General features: G+C 47.4%; 1 protein-coding gene across 2 annotated transcripts in view; it reads left to right on the forward strand.

Annotated features, from left to right (window-relative positions):
- Nucleotides 1-20702, forward strand: part of cfap74 (cilia and flagella associated protein 74) — a 110917-nt gene that overhangs the window by 71437 nt on the left and 18778 nt on the right. For both annotated transcript variants that reach the window (XM_079382021.1, XM_079382020.1), the window contains exon 26: nucleotides 20453-20681. In XM_079382021.1, coding sequence (XP_079238147.1) covers nucleotides 20453-20681 — 229 coding nt within the window. The remainder of the gene's footprint in view (nucleotides 1-20452; nucleotides 20682-20702) is intronic.

The following is a 20702-nucleotide window of genomic DNA, read 5'->3' on the forward strand; positions in this document are numbered from 1 at the left end:
CTGTCCGGCGGTGCTTATATGGCCTGTGGGGAAGCTGCCTCCACCTTACGCTATGGCGTTACTGCAGGGTCCTCAGGCGAAAAGCACTGAGGATATGCACGGGGGTGGTTACGATCCGGAAGCTCTGAGAGCTTGTACCTCGGGCCTCACGCTACGAGCGACGAAGGTGACGCGGTCTCTGGGTCGTGCGATGTCCACACTTGTGGTCCAGGACGTTCTCCCCTGGCTGTGTCTGGTCTACATGGGGACGCCGACAAAGTATCGGTTCCTGAAGGGCCCTGTGTCCCAGACTGGCCTCTTCGGCGACGCAGTCAAGAACATGGCCCAGCAGTTCTCAGCTGCTCACGAGCAGGCTGAGGCGATCCAACACCTCCTGCCCCGGCGGGCAGCTGCTGCCTCCACCCGTCCGCCGGCTGCAGCGCCCCAACCTGCTTGTCGCCGAGGGCGGCCCCTGCGTCTACCCAGCCCGTCTTGCTGGCTCCAGTGGACCATCTGACTCGGCTATGCGGCTCAGTTTCCTCCCAAGTTCAGGGGCATCCACCTCACAGCAGTGAAGGCAGCTGATGCTCATGTCTCGTGTGGAGAGATCGCTGTCCTACTGGCGGAGGACGCGATGGAGCTGGTCCCTCCAGCCGATATGAAGACAGGGCTTGCAACCCTTACTTCATTGTACCCAAGAAATCGGTGGGTTACGATCAATCTTGGATCTGCGTGTCTGGAACTGGGCCCTTCACAGGCTTTCGTTCAAGATGCTCACGCAGAAACGCATCTTTGGGTGCATCCGTCCCCGAGATTGGTTTGCAGCGGTCGACCTGAAGGACGTGTACTTCCATGTGTCGATTCCTTCCACGCCACAGGCCATTCCTGCGGTTTGCGTCGAAGAACGGGCATATCAGTACAAGGTCCTGCCCTTCGGGCTGTCCCTGTTACCCCGTGTCTTTACGAAAGTTGCGGAGGCAGCCCTTGTTCCCATGAGAGAACAGGGCGTTCGCATTTTCAACTACCTCAACGACTGGCCCATACTGGCTCAGTCTCAGGACCAGTTGTGCGAACACAGGGATTTGGTGTCACACCTCAGCCAGTTGGGCCTTCAGGTCAACTGGGAAAAGAGCAAACTCTCCTCGACGCAGAGGTTCTCTTTTCTCGGTATGGAGTTGGATTCGGTCAGCCAGACAGCACGCCTCATGCAGGAACGTGCTCTGTCGGTGTTGAACTGCCTGAATAGGTTCAAGAGCAGGTCAGCGGTCCCACTGAAACAATTTCAGAGGCTCTTGGGGCATATGGTCACGCCGCTGGGGCTGCTTCATATGGGACCGCTTCAACACTGGCTCCATGGCCAAGTCCTGAGGTGGGCGTGGCACTCACCGGGTTCAAGTTACACCGGCCTGCCGCCGAACCCTCACCCCGTGGTCAGACCTCTCGTTTCTGCGGGCAGGAGTGCCCCTGGAACAGGTCTCCAGGCTTGCTGTGATTTACACAGATGCCTCCACCACCGGCTGGGGCACCACGTTCAACGGGCTTGCAGTGTCGGGGGTTTGGACGGGCCTCCTACTGCACTGGCACATCAATTGCCTAGAGTTGCTAGCAGTACGTCTGGCCCGTCTCATCTTGATCCGTCTCAGAAGGCGCTCACGAGGCAAGCACGTACTCGTCCGCATGGACAACACTGCAACCGTTGTGTACATCAATCGACATGGTGGTCTACGCTCCCGTCGCATGTCGCAACTCACCCGCCACCTCCTCCTCTGGAGTCAGAAGTATCTGAGGTCGCTTCGTGCCATTCATATTCCGGGCTTGCTCAACCGGGCAGCCGACGAGCTGTCACGAGCTGCGCTCCCCGGAGAATGGAGACTCCATCCCCAGACGGTCCAGCTCAGCTGGCCGCGGGGCCTTCGCAAGTATGCGTCCCCCAGTGAGCCTTCTCGCAAAAACAGATACTATGCAAGATCAGGGAGGACGAGCAGCAGGTCCTGCTTGTGGCGCCGTACTGGCCCACTCGGACTTGGTTCTCAGAACTGATGCTCCTCGTGACAGCCCCTCCTTGGCAGATTCCTCTGAGGAAGGATCTACTGACTCAGAGACTGGGCACCTTATGGCACCCGCGTCCAGACCTAAGAAGCTGGAAACTTCATGTCTGGTCCCTGGAGCGGGACGCGGAGGTTCTAGGTGACCTACCCCAAGGGATAGTTGACACCATCGCTTCGGCTAGAGCGCCGTCCACGAGACAGGCTTAAGCCTTGGAATGGAACCTGTTCGTCGAGTGGTGTTCTTCTCACCGAGAAGACCCCCGGGAAGTGCCGATCAGGGTCGTGCTTTCCTTTTTGCAGCAGGTGTTGGAGTGAAGGCTGTCTCCCTCCACCCTTAAAGTCTATGCGGCTGCGATTGCTGCCAACCACGACCCCGTGGAAGGGAAGTCGGTGGGTAAGCATGACTTGGTCATCAGGTTCCTTAGGGGGGCAAGAAGGTTAAATCCCCCACAGCCCCCCTCTATACCCTCTTGGGACCTGTCTCTAGTGCTCGAAGCACTACAGCAGGCCCCATTCGAGCCTTTGCAGTCAGTTGAGCTGCAGTTTCTTTCAATGAAGACTCTGCTCCTGCTTGCATTGGCCTCCATCAAGAGGGTAGGGGACCTGCACGCATTTTCGGTCGACGATTCGTGCCTAGAGTTTGGGCCGGCTGACTCCCAGGTAATCCTGAGGCCTGGCTATGTGCCCAAGGTTCCCACTACTCCCTTCAGGGACCAGGTGGTGAGCCTGCAAGCGCTGCCCTCGGAGGAGGCAGACCCAGCCTTGCTTTGCTTTGTCCCGTCCGGGCCTTGAGATGCTACGTTGACAGGACACAAAGCTTCAGGACCTCAGACCAGCTCTTTGTTTGTCACGGAGGCCGGCAGAAGGGGAAGGCCATCTCCAAGCAGAGGATGGCCCACTGGATAGTGGATGCCATCACCCTGGCTTATCAGGTACAGGGTGTGCCCTGGCCGTTCAGGTTGAGAGCTCACTCTACTAGAGCTGTTGCATCCTCCTGGGCGTTGGCTCGTGGCGCCTCGCTGGCAGATATTGTAGAGCTGCGGGCTGGGCGACCCCTAACACGTTCGCTAGGTTCTATAGCCTTCGTGTGGAACCGGTTTCCACCTGTGTTCTCACCTCAAATGGGTAGAAGCACTGAGAGGCTCCGTTTTCGGGTCTGCTTGCTAAAATTGCTCCAGAGAGTCCGTACTGTAGACCCTGTCGAGTTCCTCCGTCCCCTCGGCAGTCAGATGTGGCGGAGCATCTGACGCTAGGCCCTCACTCGTTGAATCCGTGAGAACCGGTATAGGGATGGGTTCCATATGAAAGGCCTTTTGGACCCCATATGTGTATAGTCCACGGTATAGCCTGAGAGCCCGTGTTTCCCCGGCAGATCTTCTGCCAATCTCCATGAGGTACAATTTCCTCTAATTCTCCATATGCGCCTAAGGTTGATCATATGCGTAATTGCTCCGAACCTCCTGCGGGAAGGGCGAGCTTCCGTAGCGTCCGGTTCCAACTGGAACGGGTACGTTTTCCCAGTGTTATCCAGTCTTACTGAGTGGGTAGTGCCATGGCAACAGTAGTTGGTCTTCTGTGGTAGCCCTGACCTGCGCCAAAAAATAGGGGCTCAGGAGGCTTCCACAGGACACTGGAAGGGGCAGTACCCGTGGCCCTTTGGTAGGGATCCCAATTCGTCGGTCACCGACGTGACTCGGAGTGACCGACTGATAGGGAACGTCTCGGTTACGTATGTAACCCTCGTTCCCTGAAGAAGGGAACGGAGACGTCACGTCCCGTCGCCACGGCTGCTGTACCACCGCAGAGCGGCCGGGTCACCGGCTCGGCTCCTCAGCGAAAACCTGAATATGCGCTGCACCCGCTGCCTACTTATACTCATGCTGTGATTAGCGGCAGCTGGATGCAATAATCGCATGCCAATATTCATTCAGGGGTGGGGATGGCGCAGTGGATAAGACACATGCCTTTGGTGTGAGAGACCCGGGTTCGAATCCACTGTGAGACACCAATGTGTCCCTGAGCAAGACACTTAACCCCTAGTTGCTCCAGAGGCGTGCGACCTCTGACGTATATAGCAATTGTAAGTCGCTTTGGATAAAAGCGTCAGCTAAATGAATAAATGTAAATGCAAATGTAGATACTCTTGTAGGGGATTGGTCTCTCTAAGCGAGATCCCAATTCGTCGGTCACCGACATGACGTCTTCTTCAGGGAACGAGAGTTACATACGTAACGTTATTTTCACACTTAATTATGCCCATTAAAATGTATTTTACAAGTTTTTGTTACTTTCACTGTTCATTTTTTTGCTCTATGGTACATCTTTAATTTAATAACATTAGAGCGGCTCCATTGCAGCGGCTCAGTACGGTAATTACACGTTTTACTGTAATAATGCAGGGAACCACTCGTTATAAATCTCCTAACTGGGATATTTTCAGAAATAAAAGTTGCTTTTTTTTCATCTGAAACGTGCTGCAATTTATATTCCAAAGCCACTCGTATAATGCATAATCACTCATGAAGCAAGCAAAACGCGCAACGTGCGCACGCATTAGTAGCTATTCAGTGGCCGTGTGCTTCTGAACTGAAGAGGCTAAATCCCCTTTACTCGTTTGTTTTTCAGTCCAATCTTAATTCATTAATTTTATAATTATTTATCATTTATAATTATATATAATTATTTACACTATAAAAAAATTAATCCGTAAAATAGCAGAAATGTACTGGCAGCTCATTACACATTATCCGTTAATTTTACAGACATTTCTGTTAACTCTAAAACACAATGCAGTGAAGTGTAAAATTCGAAATATTGGTAAAACACGGAATAAATACGGAAAAGTTCCTTCAAATTATACAGTATATTGTGCCCTATTTTAACACATTTTTTATGATTTCTTGTATTTATAATTTTTTTTCACAAGACAAAAGGAACAGCATTTACCTTACTCATTTGAACTTATATATTTATTTATTTATAGCCTACGTATATAGACATATTAACATACTTTTTTTACCAAAACAATTTTGCATTAATATTTTTTTATTTACAGGGGGTTAATATGAATGAGTATCTGAAGGAAACTCCCTTCAGAAAACTTTAGATGGCATTTTCTTTTTCACTTACCTCCATGTTCATAATAGTAGTGCAGAGCAGCTTTATTTACAGCGGTAACCAAAGGAACCCTAAATTGAGGCCATAAGCGCCATCTGCTGTCATAGAGTGAATTTGCATGTTCTTTCAGTCCATTTAGGGTTTTTCACACATCTAAAGTCAGACCATTCTATTTTTGCCTCAGATCTTGAAATCATGTTTTTTTTCTAGTTATGTAAGGTTAAAATACATATTTTGCTATTATATAGATTATATAGATATTTAAGGTCTACTAAAATCTGATTCAATTTTTTTTCTCAAATCACGATATAATATCGATATCGTCTGGACAGTGGAAAATATTGTGATATGAATTTTAGCTCATATCGCCCACCCCTACCTGGAAGTATTCAAAAAGCAGCTGGATTCGGGTGTGGCTGGTGTTTCTGTAACAAAGACGGCATGACAAAGGAGTTGAGGATCCAAATGCAGGCTTCATTCAAAGTGTACTCAGACAGGTGTGGTCAAAAACAGGCAAACAACAATATCCAAGGCAAGGCAAAAGAGTAATCCAATTAACAGGCAAAGGTCCGGGCAAGCAGCAAATAATCCAAAACAACTTGAATATATATATAAATATATATATATATATATAGATTCGTTGTCCTGTTTTCTTGGGGCCTCTCTGTAGAATCTCAGCTTCTCGTGTTTCGATGTTCTGATTGAATCTTAACTTTGTCTGATTCAGTCTCTGATATCCTACAGCGTCCACATTTCAACTAGTTACTTGGGAAAACTGGATGCCGAGTTTTCAGTCCCAGAGACCAAAGGGACCATCCAGACTTTTCATCAGCGACAGATGTAAAAGCACACATCTGTCATGGTATGGGGGTGCAGCAGTGCAAACAGCATGGGTGACTGGCATATGTGTTAAGGTGCATTAACATGGAGGCATATATTGGTATTGTATGGAGACATATACTGCCATCAAGATGACGTCTTTCATGAGAAGTCTATAGTTATTAGATCAAGACAATGCCAGCTCTCATTCTGCATGTGCTACTACAGCATGGTTTCATAGACACATGTGCATGTGACTGACTGGCCAGCAGATCTGTCTCCTATTGAACATGTACGGCCCATCATGAAAAGAAGAATCAGACAACGATGACCACAGATTGATGGGCATCTGAAGTCTTGTATCTAGTGAGATTGGGCAAAATTTTGCTCACAAAACCTTTAAGAATTAGTATCCTCAATTCCCCAAAAATTAAACATTGCAATTAAAGTGAAACATGCCTATTTTGGAGTTTGTTGCAGCCATCAAAATAAAAATTAGTTTATATATACAAAATAAAAATGGGCCTGTATAAACATTGGATATTTTTCTTTGTACTTCAGTATTAAATATACAGGTCCTTTTCAAAAAATTAGCATATTGTGATAAAGTTCATTATTTTCTGTAATGTACTGATAAACATTAGACTTTCATATATTTTAGATTCATTACAACACAACTGAAGTAGTTCAAGCCTTTTATTGTTTTAATATTGATGATTTTGGCATACAGCTCATGAAAATCCAAAATTCCTATCTCAAAAAATTAGCATATTTCATCCGACCAATAAAAGAAAAGTGTTTTTAATACAAAAAAAAAAGTCAACCTTCAAATAATTATGTTCAGTTATGCACTCAATACTTGGTCGGGAATCCTTTTGCAGAAATGACTGCTTCAATGCGGCGTGGCATGGAGGCAATCAGCCTGTGGCACTGCTGAGGTGTTATGGAGGCCCAGGATGCTTCGATAGCGGCCTTAAGCTCATCCAGAGTGTTGGGTCTTGCGTCTCTCAACTTTCTCTTCACAATATCCCACAGATTCTCTATGGGGTTCAGGTCAGGAGAGTTGGCAGGCCAATTGAGCACAGTAATACCATGGTCAGTAAACCATTTACCAGTGGTTTTGGCACTGTGAGCAGGTGCCAGGTCGTGCTGAAAAATGAAATCTTCATCTCCATAAAGCTTTTCAGCAGATGGAAGCATGAAGTGCTCCAAAATCTCCTGATAGCTAGCTGCATTGACCCTGCCCTTGATAAAACACAGTGGACCAACACCAGCATCACTGACTGTGGGTACTTGACACTGGACTTCAGGCATTTTGGCATTTCCCTCTCCCCAGTCTTCCTCCAGACTCTGGCACCTTGATTTCCGAATGACATGCAAAATTTGCTTTCATCCGAAAAAAGTACTTTGGACCACTGAGCAACAGTCCAGTGCTGCTTCTCTGTAGCCCAGGTCAGGCGCTTCTGCCGCTGTTTCTGGTTCAAAAGTGGCTTGACCTGGGGAATGCGGCACCTGTAGCCCATTTCCTGCACACGCCTGTACACGGTGGCTCTGGATGTTTCTACTCCAGACTCAGTCCACTGCTTCCGCAGGTCCCCCAAGGTCTGGAATCGGTCCTTCTCCACAATCTTCCTCAGGGTGCGGTCACCTCTTCTCGTTGTGCTGCGTTTTCTGCCACACTTTTTCCTTCCCACAGACTTCCCACTGAGGTGCCTTGATACAGCACTCTGGGAACAGCCTATTCGTTCAGAAATTTCTTTCTGTGTCTTACCCTCTTGCTTGAGGGTGTCAATGATGGCCTTCTGGACAGCAGTCAGGTCGCAATCATGGGTAAGAGCAGTCTTACCCATGATTGCGGTTTTGAGTAATGAACCAGGCTGGGAGTTTTTAAAAGCCTCAGGAATCTTTTGCAGGTGTTTAGAGTTAATTAGTTGATTCAGATGATTAGGTTAATAGCTCGTTTAGAGAACCTTTTCATGATATGCTAATTTTTTGAGATAGGAATTTTGGGTTTTCATGAGCTGTATGCCAAAATCATCAATATTAAAACAATAAAAGGCTTGAACTACTTCAGTTGTGTTGTAATGAATCTAAAATATATGAAAGTCTAATGTTTATCAGTACATTACAGAAAATAATGAACTTTATCACAATATGCTAATTTTTTTAAAAGGACCTGTAGGTTAATGAGAATGAACACATAACATCTTCTTGATTGTATGCCATTTCACAAAACGTCCCAACTTTTCTGGAATTGAGGTTGTAGAAAGATGGGAAATATATGCTTCTCATATTCAAAATAATTGTTATTTTAGTGCAGTCCTGATTTATATCTTTCTTATATCAATTAAATAATTAAATTTATATTTTTTGTTATTATCAATTCAATTTCAAATATTGCTTTTTTTGTCATTGTGGTGTGCCAGCTATAATAATAAAAAGAGTAACAATCAGCATGATTTCTGAAGGATCATGTGACACTGAAAGCTGGAGTAATAGAGCTTTAGCATGAAAGGAAAATGCATTTCAAAATTTATTCAAATAGAATTTAATTAGCAGTTCTTTCAAATTGTAGATTTACTGTTTATACTGTATTTTCTATCAAATAAATGCAAACTTAATGCAGAAAGGAATTGTTTCAAAACCATTAAATCTTACTGACCTTTTCTGAATGGTGGTGTAGGCTAGGCTATATTTTATTTATAATATATATTTTTAAAGCATGTATTTTAACCCATATATAACACTGAATGGCGCATGGCATTCATGACATATTTGATTTAACTGGACTTTAAATATTATCATAAGTTTCCCAAGAAGAAAAAAAGCCACGTGAACATAAATTAGGCAATATTTATGTGCGTTGAATAAACTCTTTAGAAATTTGTCAGCAAACAAAAAGCAATTCTATTAATTTTTCTAAACAAGAAAAAGCATCTCATGCTTTGTGTCTAAATGCATATTGGTTTCATGGGAAGTTCATCAGCTGCGCTACAGAAAGCCAAGCGAACACTAAAGTAAAGAATCATTGCTATGGAAATGGTATGCCGTCTAGTCTAGAAGCGGTAGTATTAACACTACTACACCGGGCGCGAACGGCACATTGCGTCAAAGCACATGGATCCCGTTATAATCAGTCGTTCAGTAAATGAGCGCAAGCGCTACAGTAAACAGATGCCACGTTCTATTTCTGACGCACTTGCGCTACAGACAAGTTAACAAACAGATACAGAAAGTGCACTTTGATGCATCCAGTGTAGAGACGGCGTTAGGAGACCATATTCTTTCGCAAGTTTCAGCTCATACATCTTTGGTGTAAACTCGCCTTAACCAAATGCCCCCAAAGAACAGCTCAGCGAACCCCTTTCAAACATATTACTCCCAGCACCCCCCAATGCTCTCCAAACGCCCCCGTTGAGAAACACTACTCTTGCATCAATCATAGTACCTCTTGAGGCCAGAAGATAAGTTTTACCCACACAGCTCTTACTAGTAGGCCTTCATTACATCCATGGTGGTGAGAGCGAGAGGGTTTGAAACCCCACCTGCTCTCGCCTCAACTGTGATCATAATCTGCACGCTGCCTCTGCGAACATGGGATCAGAGCCTTCTTCCCTCAGGAGGACACATCGGAAATTCTCCCATCACTCCTAATCTGCTTGCTGTTCTATTCTAATAAAGAAAATCAGGCAAACAAAGGCAAACAATATCTTTCCACACAGCACATTCAGAAATACGGCTTCCTGAAGACAAAAGAGCTGATGACGTGTTGTTCAGGTGCTCTTCTATTGCCTGCCACAACAGTGACATCATTCTGTTACCATAGCCAGAATCAGAAATTGTCGTGTATGTACACATGCTTGAAACATCAGTCCTAGTCCAGTGTTTCCCAAATGTGTTTTGGAGTCCCCCCAGCAGTACACAACAGTGTTAATTTTGTTGACTAAGACGACGACGAAAAATATTCGTCAGCGAACCTTTTTTCTGTGACTAAGACGAGACGTTGACGAGCTAAAACTAATATCTGATGATAAAAACTATGACGAAATTTATGCGCGTCTTCGTTAACAAGACGAGACGGGACTAAAATGTTATTTGAGGACTACCGGACATTCAAAATACATCCTATAGGCTAAGTTAACTGTCTTGTCTTTCAAAATGTGCGTCTCTGTCATTGGATAAAGTGCGTTTGACTTGACTTGATAATTAACACCTCTGTTTTTTCAGAATTTAGCAGTAAGAAGTTGTCATCCAGTTTTTTATATCGACTATGCATTCCATTAGTTTGTCAATTTGGTGTGTTTCACCAGGCCGTGAAGAAATATAGAGCTGAGTATCATCAGCATAACAGTGGAAGCTAACACCATGTCTCCTGATAATATTTCCCAAGGGTAACATGTAAAGCGTGAAAAGTAACTGCCTTAGTACTGAGCCTTGAGGTACTCCATACTGCACTTGTGATCGATATGATACCTCTTCATTCACTGCTACGAACTGATGGCGGTCAGATAAGCACGATTTGAACCATGCTAATGCACTTCCACTAATGCCAACAAAGTGTTCTAGTCTATTTAAAAGAATGTTGTGGTCGATAGTGTCGAACGTAGCGCTAAGATCCAGTAGAAATAATAAAGAGATACAACCACAATCAGATGATAGAAGCAGGTCATTTGTAACTCTAATGAGAGACAGTCTAAATCCTGACTGGAATTCCTCACAGATACCATTTTTCTCCAAGAATGAATATAATTGTGAGGATACTACCTTTTCTGGTATCTTTGACAGAAAAGGGAGATTTGAGATCGGTCTGTAATTAGATCCTTGGGGTCAAGTTGTTGCTTCAATTTGAAGGTTTTGGGGACATATCCTAATGACAATGATGAATTAATAATAGCCAAAAGAGGATCTATGACTTCTGGAAGCAGCTCTTTTAGTAGTTTAGATGGAATAGGGCCTAACATACATGTTGTTGGTTCAGATGATTTAACAAGTTTATACAATTCTTCCCCTCCTATAGTAGAGAATGAGTGGAATTGTTCCTCAGGGGATCTATAGTGCATCTGATGCGATATTGTAGCTGACGGCTGCATGGTTACAATTTTATCTCTGATAGTGTCGATCTTGGAAGTAAAGTAGTTCATAAAAGCATTATTGCTGTGTTCTTGGGAAATGGCAACACCTGTTGATGCTTTATTTTTCGTTAATTTAGTGACTGTATTGAATAAATACCGGGGATTATGTTTGTTTTCTTCTAGAAGAGACGAAAAGTAATCAGATCTAGCAGTTTTTAATGCTTTTCTGTAGGATAGGGTACTTTCCCGCCAAGCTATACGAAACACCTCTAGCTTAGTTCCCTTCCAGGAACTTCGAGCTGCGTCAAAACGCATATGGGAACGCCATCAGCGTGACCTGGCTCTGAATATCATATGCAATCAGTCCAATGGAAGGGCGAGGCGTCACGGGCGGGGTGACGTCACGACCAGGAAGTATATAAGCATGTGCGGCGGAGCCGGCCTCAGCTTTCTGTCATTCAGCGAAGCGCTCTGTGTGTGTCAGTCCTATTTATTGTTGTCTGTCCAGTCAAGCAGTATTTTCACTAAATATGCCAAAAGCTAAGGGCAAAAGAGAGCTCAGGGGCGAGAGTTCCAGATCGCACTTCAGGTTGTGTGTGCCTCCCTGCCCTCGCTACATCACGAGCGGGGACACACACAATCTGTGTGTGGTCTGCCTGGGTGCGGAGCATGCGGGATCGGCTCTTGAGGGAGCCGATTGCCCTCATTGTGAGCAGCTCTCGCTGCGCACTCTCCGCACCCGGAGGGCTCTCTTCGAGGAGGGAGCCTTCGCGAGCTCTCCACGCGGTGCTGGTTCCGCTTCTTCTGAGGCAGAGCGGTGGCTTCACTCGTGGGGCTCGTGGGGCTTGCAGGCTCGCAGGCGCCCCGTCTCTCGGTACGGAAGCGGTCTCTTCCCCCAGAGACGAGGGCTCAACGCTTCGTCTGTCTTCCTCCGAGGAGGTTGATGTGACGAGCGTTGATGAGGTTTCGCCGCCTCCTTCGCCCCAATATGAGGAGCTTTTAGAGGTGGTTACTCGGGCGGTGGCTAAACTTGATATCAGCTGGCCGCCCGAGAAAGCATCCCAGCCGCAGTGCAGCCGTCTCTACGAGCGGTTTCTGCGCTCGCGGCCACCACCTCTACACAGGAGCCTTCCGTTTTTCCCCGATCTCCACACCGAGGTGTCGAGAGCGTGGGTTAAACCCTTTTCTTCCCGGCCATTCATTCCCTCTTCTGATTACATTGGCAATGTTAGGGAATTGAATGAGTACGGTTATAAGGCGATGCCGCCAGTCGAGCAGACGCTTGCGAGCTATCTGCTCCCTCCACGGCATTGTCATTGAAGGCTCCTGTGCTGCCCACTAAGCCTCTGCGTACAACATCTTCCTTAGTGGGCAGGGGGTATGCGGCAGCAGGTCAGGCAGGTGCGTGTCTGCACACTTTGGCGGTGTTGCAGGCATACCAAGCCGAACTGCTGAGAGAGCTAGATGTTAGAGCAGAAGATATCTCTGAGCTCAGGTGAACCGCCGATTTTGCCCTCCGTGCCACCAGGGAGTCGGCCCGTGCCATCGGCCGCTCCATGTCAGCTTTGGTGGCAACGGAGAGGCACTTGTGGCTGACCCTGTCCGATTTGAGTTCTGCGGACAGGGCTTGCCTCTTGAACGCCCCGCTTCAGCCTTCTGGCCTGTTCGGCGAGACTGTCAACTCCGCCATCGACAGGTTCCAGGAGGCTCATAAGCAAGCGGAGGCGTTCCGGCGGTTCCTTCCCCGTCGCTCTCTAGCTCAGGAGGCTGTCGGGCGGGGGCAGACCAGCTCCCTGCGCAGAGATGCGCAAAAACAGAGTGTCGCCTCTCGGGCTCCCCCGCAGAGGAGCCGAGACCGGCGGTGCTCTGCGCCGGGGACTTCACAGCCGAGGGCAGATCTGAGGACTGTCATTTCGGCCAGGAGGTCCTCAGCGAAGAAGTCCTGATGGGCAAGCCCCAGGACTATGGAGGGCGACCCCTACTGGGGTGGGGCGGCTTACACCACGGCACACGGTGACCGCCTCACTTCAGTGCCCTCCAGGGGTTCGGCTGCCAACCCTGCAGTTTTTTTCAGGGCACAGCCGGTCCCAGCGAATGTTTTTCTCAGGTTCTTCCGCCTGTGATTTCAGCAGGCCTGAGAAGCTCGCCTCAGCCGCCAGATCACGCGTCTCGTTCCGGTGCGCCGCATCGAGACAGCGGTCTCTTCTCTGACACCAGAGGTCAGTCTCGAGAGACTGATTCCCTTAGTAGATAATTTGGTAGCCTGGCAACGACTGCCGAATGTGTCTCTTTGGGTCCTGTGGACGGTAGAGATTGGCTATTGCATCCAGTTCGATGGGCCACCTCCGCCGTTCAACGGGGTTGTCGTGACTGCGGTCCGCCCCGAGCAAGCTCTGGTTTTGTAACAGGAAGTCGATACTTTGCTGAGGAAGGAAGCCATCGAGTTGGTTCCTCCTCACGAAGTCCACGCCGGCTTCTACAGCCGGTACTTCATTGTTCCAAAGAAGGATGGGGGGCTGAGGCCCATACTGGATTTGCGTCTTCTGAACCGCTCAGTCAGAAAGCTGAAGTTCAAGATGCTCACGGTCAAGCAGATCGTGTCTCAGATCAGGTCCGAGGACTGGTTTGTCACGACAGACCTCAAAGACGCCTATTTCCATGTCTCCATCCTTCCCTCTCACAGGAAGTTCCTGAGGTTTGCTTTCGGGGGCAAAGCGTACCAGTATCGGGTTCTTCCCTTCGGCCTAGCACTCTCACCCCGCACTTTCACCAAGTGTGTGGATGCGGCACTGGTCCCGTTGCGACTGCAGGGCATCCGCATACTGAACTATATCGACGATTGGTTGATCCTTACTCAATCAGAGCAGTTGGCGGTTCGGCATCGAGATGTCGTTCTCGCTCACATGAAAGGCTTGGGGTTAATACTGAACGCCAGGAAAAGTGTGCTTTCTCCGGCTCAGAGAACCACCTATCTAGGCGTGGTGTGGGATTCGACCACGATGCGGGCACGGTGGTCACCTGCTCGGATCGATTCGATCCTCACTGCAGTCGCGAGTGTGCGAGAGGGCCAGTCACTTACTGTCAAGCAGTGGCAGAGACTGCTTGGGCTCATGGCAGCTGCGTCCAGCGTGATTCCGTTCGGCCTGCTGTACATGAGGCCCCTACAGTGGTGGCTGTACAAGCTGGCACTTGTACAAGCTGGCACACCAGATCCATGTGTGGTCCCAGGACAAGCTCCTATCACTGAGAGCTGTGCATATACCTGGGCATCTCAATGTGGGAGCAGACATCCTGTCGAGACAGGGGCCGAGGCCCGGGGAATGGATGCTTCACCCCGAGGTGGTGAAGCAGATTTGGGCTATCTTTGGCCAGGCTCAGGTGGACCTCTTTGCGACTCGAGAGGCGACACAATGTCCCCTCTGATTCTCTCTAGCCCCTCCAGCTCCTCTGGGACTGGATGCTATGGTACAGACCTGGCCGAGGCTTCGTCTGTACGCCTTTCCCCCGATCGCTCTGCTCCCGGGAGTTCTGGCGAGAGTGCGCCGGGACGAGGTCAGTCTACTGTTAGTAGCACCGTTCTGGCCGGGCCGAGTATGGTTCTCGGACCTGATTTCTCTCCTCGATGGCACTCCGTGGGAAGTGCCCATCAGGAGGGATCTCCTCTCACAGGCCAGGGGCACAATCGTGCACCCTCGCCCAGAATCATGGAGGCTGTGGGTGTGGCCCCTGAGGGGGCACAACTCATAGCTTCCGGTCTGTCAACCGTGGTTGTCGAGACCATCCTCCAATCCAGAGCTCCCTCCACGAGGAAACTGTACGCCTTGAAGTGGAAACTTTTCACTTCTTGGTGCGGGGACCGCCAGCTCGACCCAGTCAACTGCCCTGTTTGTACAGTACTGGAGTTCCTGCAGGCCCGATTCTCCGCAGGGTTAACCCACTCCACTATTAAGGTCCACGTGGCAGCTATTTCGTCATACCACGCCCTTATTGGTGGCCAGTCAGTGGGTAGACACCCCTTAGTTACACGTTTTCTCCGCGGTGCGCTGAGGCTGAGGCCGCCGGTACGTTCCCGCGTTCCCACGTGGGACCTGGCTGTGGTCTTGGAGGCCCTGTGCAAGGCACCCTTCGAGCCTATTGAGGAGATAACTGAGAGACTCCTCACCATCAAGACCGCTTTCTTGCTGGCTATCACCTCTCTGAGGAGAGTGAGTGACCTTCAGGCCCTGACTACGGCCTCCATTGACTTTGCGCCCGGTCTGGCGAAAGTATTTCTCTACCCCCGTGTGGGGTATGTACCCAAGGTCCCAGCGGTTGTGCCGCAGCCAGTTGTACTCCAGGCCTTCTGTCCTCCTCGCTTCAGGGAGCCCGACCAGGAAAATGTCCACCATTGTATGTGTCCAGTGCGAGCACTGGCCACGTACATCCACAGGTCATCCCTGTGGAGGAGGTCGGACCAGTTGCTTGTTTGCTATGGTCCGCCTAAGAGGGGTCTTCCTGCGACGAAGCCCACTCTTAGCAGGTGGATAGTGGATGCCATCACTTTGGCATACAAGGCCTCTGAGCGTCCCCCGCCGTTTGGAGTCAGAGCGCACTCGACCCGAGGTGTGGCGGCCTCCAAGGCCTTCTGGGCAGGTGTTCAGGACATCTGCAACGCTGCTGGGTGGTCCACGCCCCTGACTTTCGCCAGGTTTTACAGCCTCGACATTCGAGCCACTCCAGGCTCCTCCGTCCTCTCGTCCTGACACCAGGCAGGGACTTGTCAGTCTGGCGGCGTTGGTATAGCGTTCCCATATGCGTTTTGACGCAGCTCGAAGTTCCTGGAAGGGAACGTTCCAGGTTACGTATGCAACCCAGGTTCCCTGAAGGGAACGAGAGCTGCGTCTCGTAGCCACACTTCCGGCATCCCTGCCAGCGCTCGCTTCATGACTTGAAGCTGACGCCGGCTCCGCCGCACGTGCTTATATACTTCCTGGTCGTGACGTCACCCCGCCCGTGACGCCTCGCCCTTCCATTGGACAAATTGCATACGATATTCAGAGCCAGGTCACGCTGATGGCGTTCCCATATGCGTTTTGACGCAGCTCTCGTTCCCTTCAGGGAACCTGGGTTACATACGTAACCTGGAACGTTTTCCTCCAGCTGCGCTCCATTTTCCGGGCTGCTGTCTTTAGGGTGCGAGTGTGCTCGTTATACCACGGAGTCGGACTGTTTTCTTTGATCTTCCTAAGGAGCAACTGTATCTAAAGTGCTAGAAAAGAGAGAGTCCATAGTTTCTGTTACATCATCAAGTTGTTCTGTGCTGTTGGATATGCTGAGGAATTGAGATAAATCAGGAAGATTACTTACAAAGCAGTCTTTTGTGGTAGAAGTGATGGTTCTACCATACTTGTAACAAGGAGCAGAATTTACAGTTTTAGCTATATGGAGTTTACACAAGACTAGATAATGATCTGAGATATCATCGCTTTGCTGCAGAATTTCAACACCACTAACATCAATTCCATATCGCAGTATTAAATCTAGAGTATGATTTCAACAATGAGTAGGTCCTGAAACGTGTTGTCTAACCCCAATAGAGTTGAGAATGTCTATGAATGCTGGTCCTAGTGCATCTTTTTCATTATCGACATGGATATTAAAATCACCAACAATTAAGACTTTATCTGCAGCCAGTACTAACTCAGATAGAAAGTCAGCAAATTCTTTAGTAAAGTCTGTGTGGTGTGCACGAATAGACAAACATTCGAATATTCGGTCTGTAATTATTATTCGAACAATTAAAGCAGCATTCAAATTTTACTATGTTAATTTGCTGGCCGTGAATGCAGAGAATCCATGATAAAGCCTAAGCAGTTATAACTACATTGGATTGGATTGGATTGGATTCAATTTATTGTCATTGCACATGTAGGTACAAGGCAACGAAATGCAATAAAGAAGAAGAAATACAGCATAACATGAGGAAAGAGAGGAGAAAAAAATTGTCCTCACACTACGCTCCTGACCGAGAGTGCAGTGTGAGAACAGACAAAAACCTCAGCATAGAGCACAGTCAACACAGGAACATAACTTGCATAATAATCCTAGTTCAGACGAAACAGCCATCCGGCCAGCAGCCATTACAGCGCAAACACACAGACCCGTTATCAACTGACAGGATGAAGCGTGGGGGTAGGGAGGTGTATGAGTGTGTGTATGTGTAAGTTCGTGTGAGTTCGTATGCCTTGAAATCCGTTTCGCCAGCACTCCAAACCAGTCGACTCAGTTCGCAGGTTGTGATGCGACATAGCAATTGCCATGGAAACGACCTTGGACAGAGCACAAGCGCCCGACAATAACAAGGTGTTTGATGGGGGGAGGGAAGAAAGAGCGTCTCCCTGCAGTATTCACAGGAGAGTTGATACCAGAGCGGCCTTGCCAAGCCGTTCTGTTGTGGGAAGCCGGAAAGAGATAAGATTGTTTTGTCTTTGGGCGAACAGCTGTCTTCCAGTTTCACAGCTATTCTCATTGTCCATTCTGATCTCCTTGTCCATCAATTTTCCTTTCCAAAGCCGTGAGCTTAGCTGTGATCGAATCCATATTGCGGTTAATCATCTCTGTTTCAGAGGCGACCGCTCTGCCTACAGCCTCAATCATGACGGGCAGCCTTGAGAGGTTTTGGATAGCCAGTCCCGTCTCCTTAATTTTCCGATAGTTTAGGGCAACGCCTAATCCAAATAGCAGAAACCCAGTTATCATGGTTCCGAATAAGATGTCTTCAATGTCCTCCACGGAGAGAGCCGCCAGACACACGACCCGCCATTTCTCCCATGCGTCCATCGTGTAGCCAGCAGCAAACGTCCCAGCGGGACATTCCGGTTCTCCAGATCCCGCTTTCCTAGTCGAGAAGATGGTGTCAATTGCGTTAAGAGACCAGTTGATCAGATCCATAATTTCGGTTTTGTAAATAGTGCAGCGAGAGTCTCTTAAGAAGGACAGGACAATACTAGAGAGCAAGCAGGGAAGTTCAGGATAGGGAGGGAAGAAAAATGCGACCGCCTTCGAACAGACCCAAACGAGATACATGAACTGGGTGGTGCTGTGGAGCGTGTTAAGGGAAGGGAAGTGGTGTGTGGCCAAGTATGGTGACCCATACTCGGAATTTGTGCTCTGCATTTAACCCATCCAAGTGTACACTCAGTAGTGAACATATACCCGGAGCATTGGGCAGCCAACGCTGTGGCGCCCAGGGAGCAGTTGGGGGTCCGGTGCCTTGCTCAAGGCTCTCACCTCAGTCGTGGTATTGAGGGTGGAGAGAGTGTTGTTTATTCACTCCCCCACCTACAATCTCTGTCAGATCTGAGACTCGGACCCACGACCTTCAGCTTACAAGTACATTAGGCCACAACTGCCCTAAGTTGATAGTATTTGATCACAGAATGCCGTCATTTGCCTCGTGAAGTTTGGATTTACTTTGATCTAAATGATCTTACTAAATGATCTGACAAAATGTAATTACTTCTGATCAGATGAATTAGTGAAACTGATTTATCATACTATCACCACCACAATGAGAAATCATGAAAGACAGCTGTCCATCACTGCATTCACGACTGCAGGTGAGCGCGGCTGTACTCCGATTGAGCCGAGAAGAGAGTTTATCTGATCTTTGTCAGCGTGTTCTTATTGTTATCAGACTGAGGAACAAACTTTCACCCTAGCATGTGAATATTATTGTTTCTCTCAGAATTAATACGTGAAACAATTTAAACACAATAAATATAGGCTGACTCGAGTATATGTAATTGGAACAGTCTGCTTGATTTTTCAGTTTGCTCTGCTTGATCTTGAATGCTTCTTTTAATGTATTTTGTTGTTGTTGTTGTTGTTTACACGTTTTCAACCAAAATAAAACCTTGCAATATAACGTAACGTTGTTGTAGAACATTGTTGAGTAACGGCTAATCAATAAGCTTGTTCAGAAATCGTGACAAAAACTTGATAAATAAAAATAACGTCTTTCTCATTAAACCTCATTTAAATAAACGAATATTCGAATATTCGTTTTTTATGAGCTCGAATATTCAAATACAAAATTTTGGGAAAATGCCCATCCCTAGTTTCCTTCTAGGAAAATCTAGGTTATGATCATTGATCAAATCGTTTACAAAAAGTGCTTTTGTAGAAAGGGACCTGATATTCAGTAAGCCAAGTTTTATCAATCGTTTCTCTGTATTGTAAACATTTTTTATTTGTTGAACATCAATTAAATTGTTACTCTTAATTTGGTTTGGATGTTTTCTGTATTTTCTAGTTCGAGGAACAGACACAGTCTCTATAGTGTGATATCTAGGTGAAGGAGTCTCTATATGCTGAGAATTAACTGACTTCTGTGACGTGAGGCGGCTAGCAGATGTTTCAGTTTTTTCCTGATGGCCAGATGTTGCAGTAAAAATTGGGGATAGGCAGTTAACAGTGATGGAGGGCGGTTTGTATGTCTGTGGACGTCCTGCTCCCTTCACCTGCCCCTCCAGCGCTATGCTTAAGTGATACTATTGACATTTAGTCTGCCTTTTCCCCTATTGGTCCATGGAGTAGTATGGCTGACAGGACATCCCTCTTTAGTAAGAGCTATGATGGGCAGATAGCGAGAGCATCCAATTCTGTCTTTTTCATCACTCTCTCCTATTATTACTCTTCCCTAGGCTTTAAAGTAAGGTTATACACTCCCCTGTGGAAGGGTTGCTTTCAGTTGCCTCTTTCTAAATAGGGCACCACATTAGTTTCTGCACTTTCTATTAGCTCGTTTTTTTGTTTTTGTTTGTTTTGTTGTTGTTGTTTTTGTTTTTTTAATACCAAATTTCAAACTAATCAACACAAAATTGTTTATTCTTGAAGTGAACTTTTGCACATTTATTGATTAGATGAACTATTTTGGACTGATGTCCCAGCCGTAACGTGACAGAGCACTGCACTTGTCCTGTGTGCAACCACCTTTAGGCGCATCTCCTTCAGACAATAAAGTTTATTACGTGTGATGATTTTTACGCACAGGTGCTCCATGTGACGTCATAAGACTACCATCTGCATGTTTCTACATGTGCTTCAGATGCTGGTCACACATGCATGCATTATCGTAGTGTAGACACCATGATGCAGTGCCTTCTGAAGAAACCGGGTTATATAGCCCTAAGATGTTTTATTTATTTCGTCAGAAGGTGTTTGATCTGCCTGGTCACATGTGTTTTTTTTTTCTTGGCATTATCAGCTGTTGCTAGGCCTGGTCCTGTAGAGTTTGGTTATACTATAAAGTAGAATGTCTCTTGTATTCTCAGTGGTTATGTTTATGATCATGTTCTGCATGATTATATCTGATTACTTGAATTTATTGATGATATTTTTCAGTCTTCTAACTGATGCTTTCTATTCTTGACTCAGAGACTTCCTGTTGTCTTGTCATGCGACTGCCATCCAGCCTTCCTTGAAACTCTCTGATTGTTTGGTTGAGTTTGGAGGGACAGCGGTGGGAGACCGGACCACTGCAGTATTGTATGTGGAGAATATCAGCGCAGGGCCTGAGGCTGCAGCCCGGCTCTTCACCTTCTCTGTTCCAGAAAACTCTGATTTCACCATCACACCTACTTCAGGAAGAGTACTACCTGGACAGGTATTGCTAATGACTGCTGCA

Source organism: Barbus barbus, assembly GCF_936440315.1.
Source record: "Barbus barbus genome assembly, chromosome: 28".
NCBI classification, from domain to species: domain Eukaryota; kingdom Metazoa; phylum Chordata; class Actinopteri; order Cypriniformes; family Cyprinidae; genus Barbus; species Barbus barbus.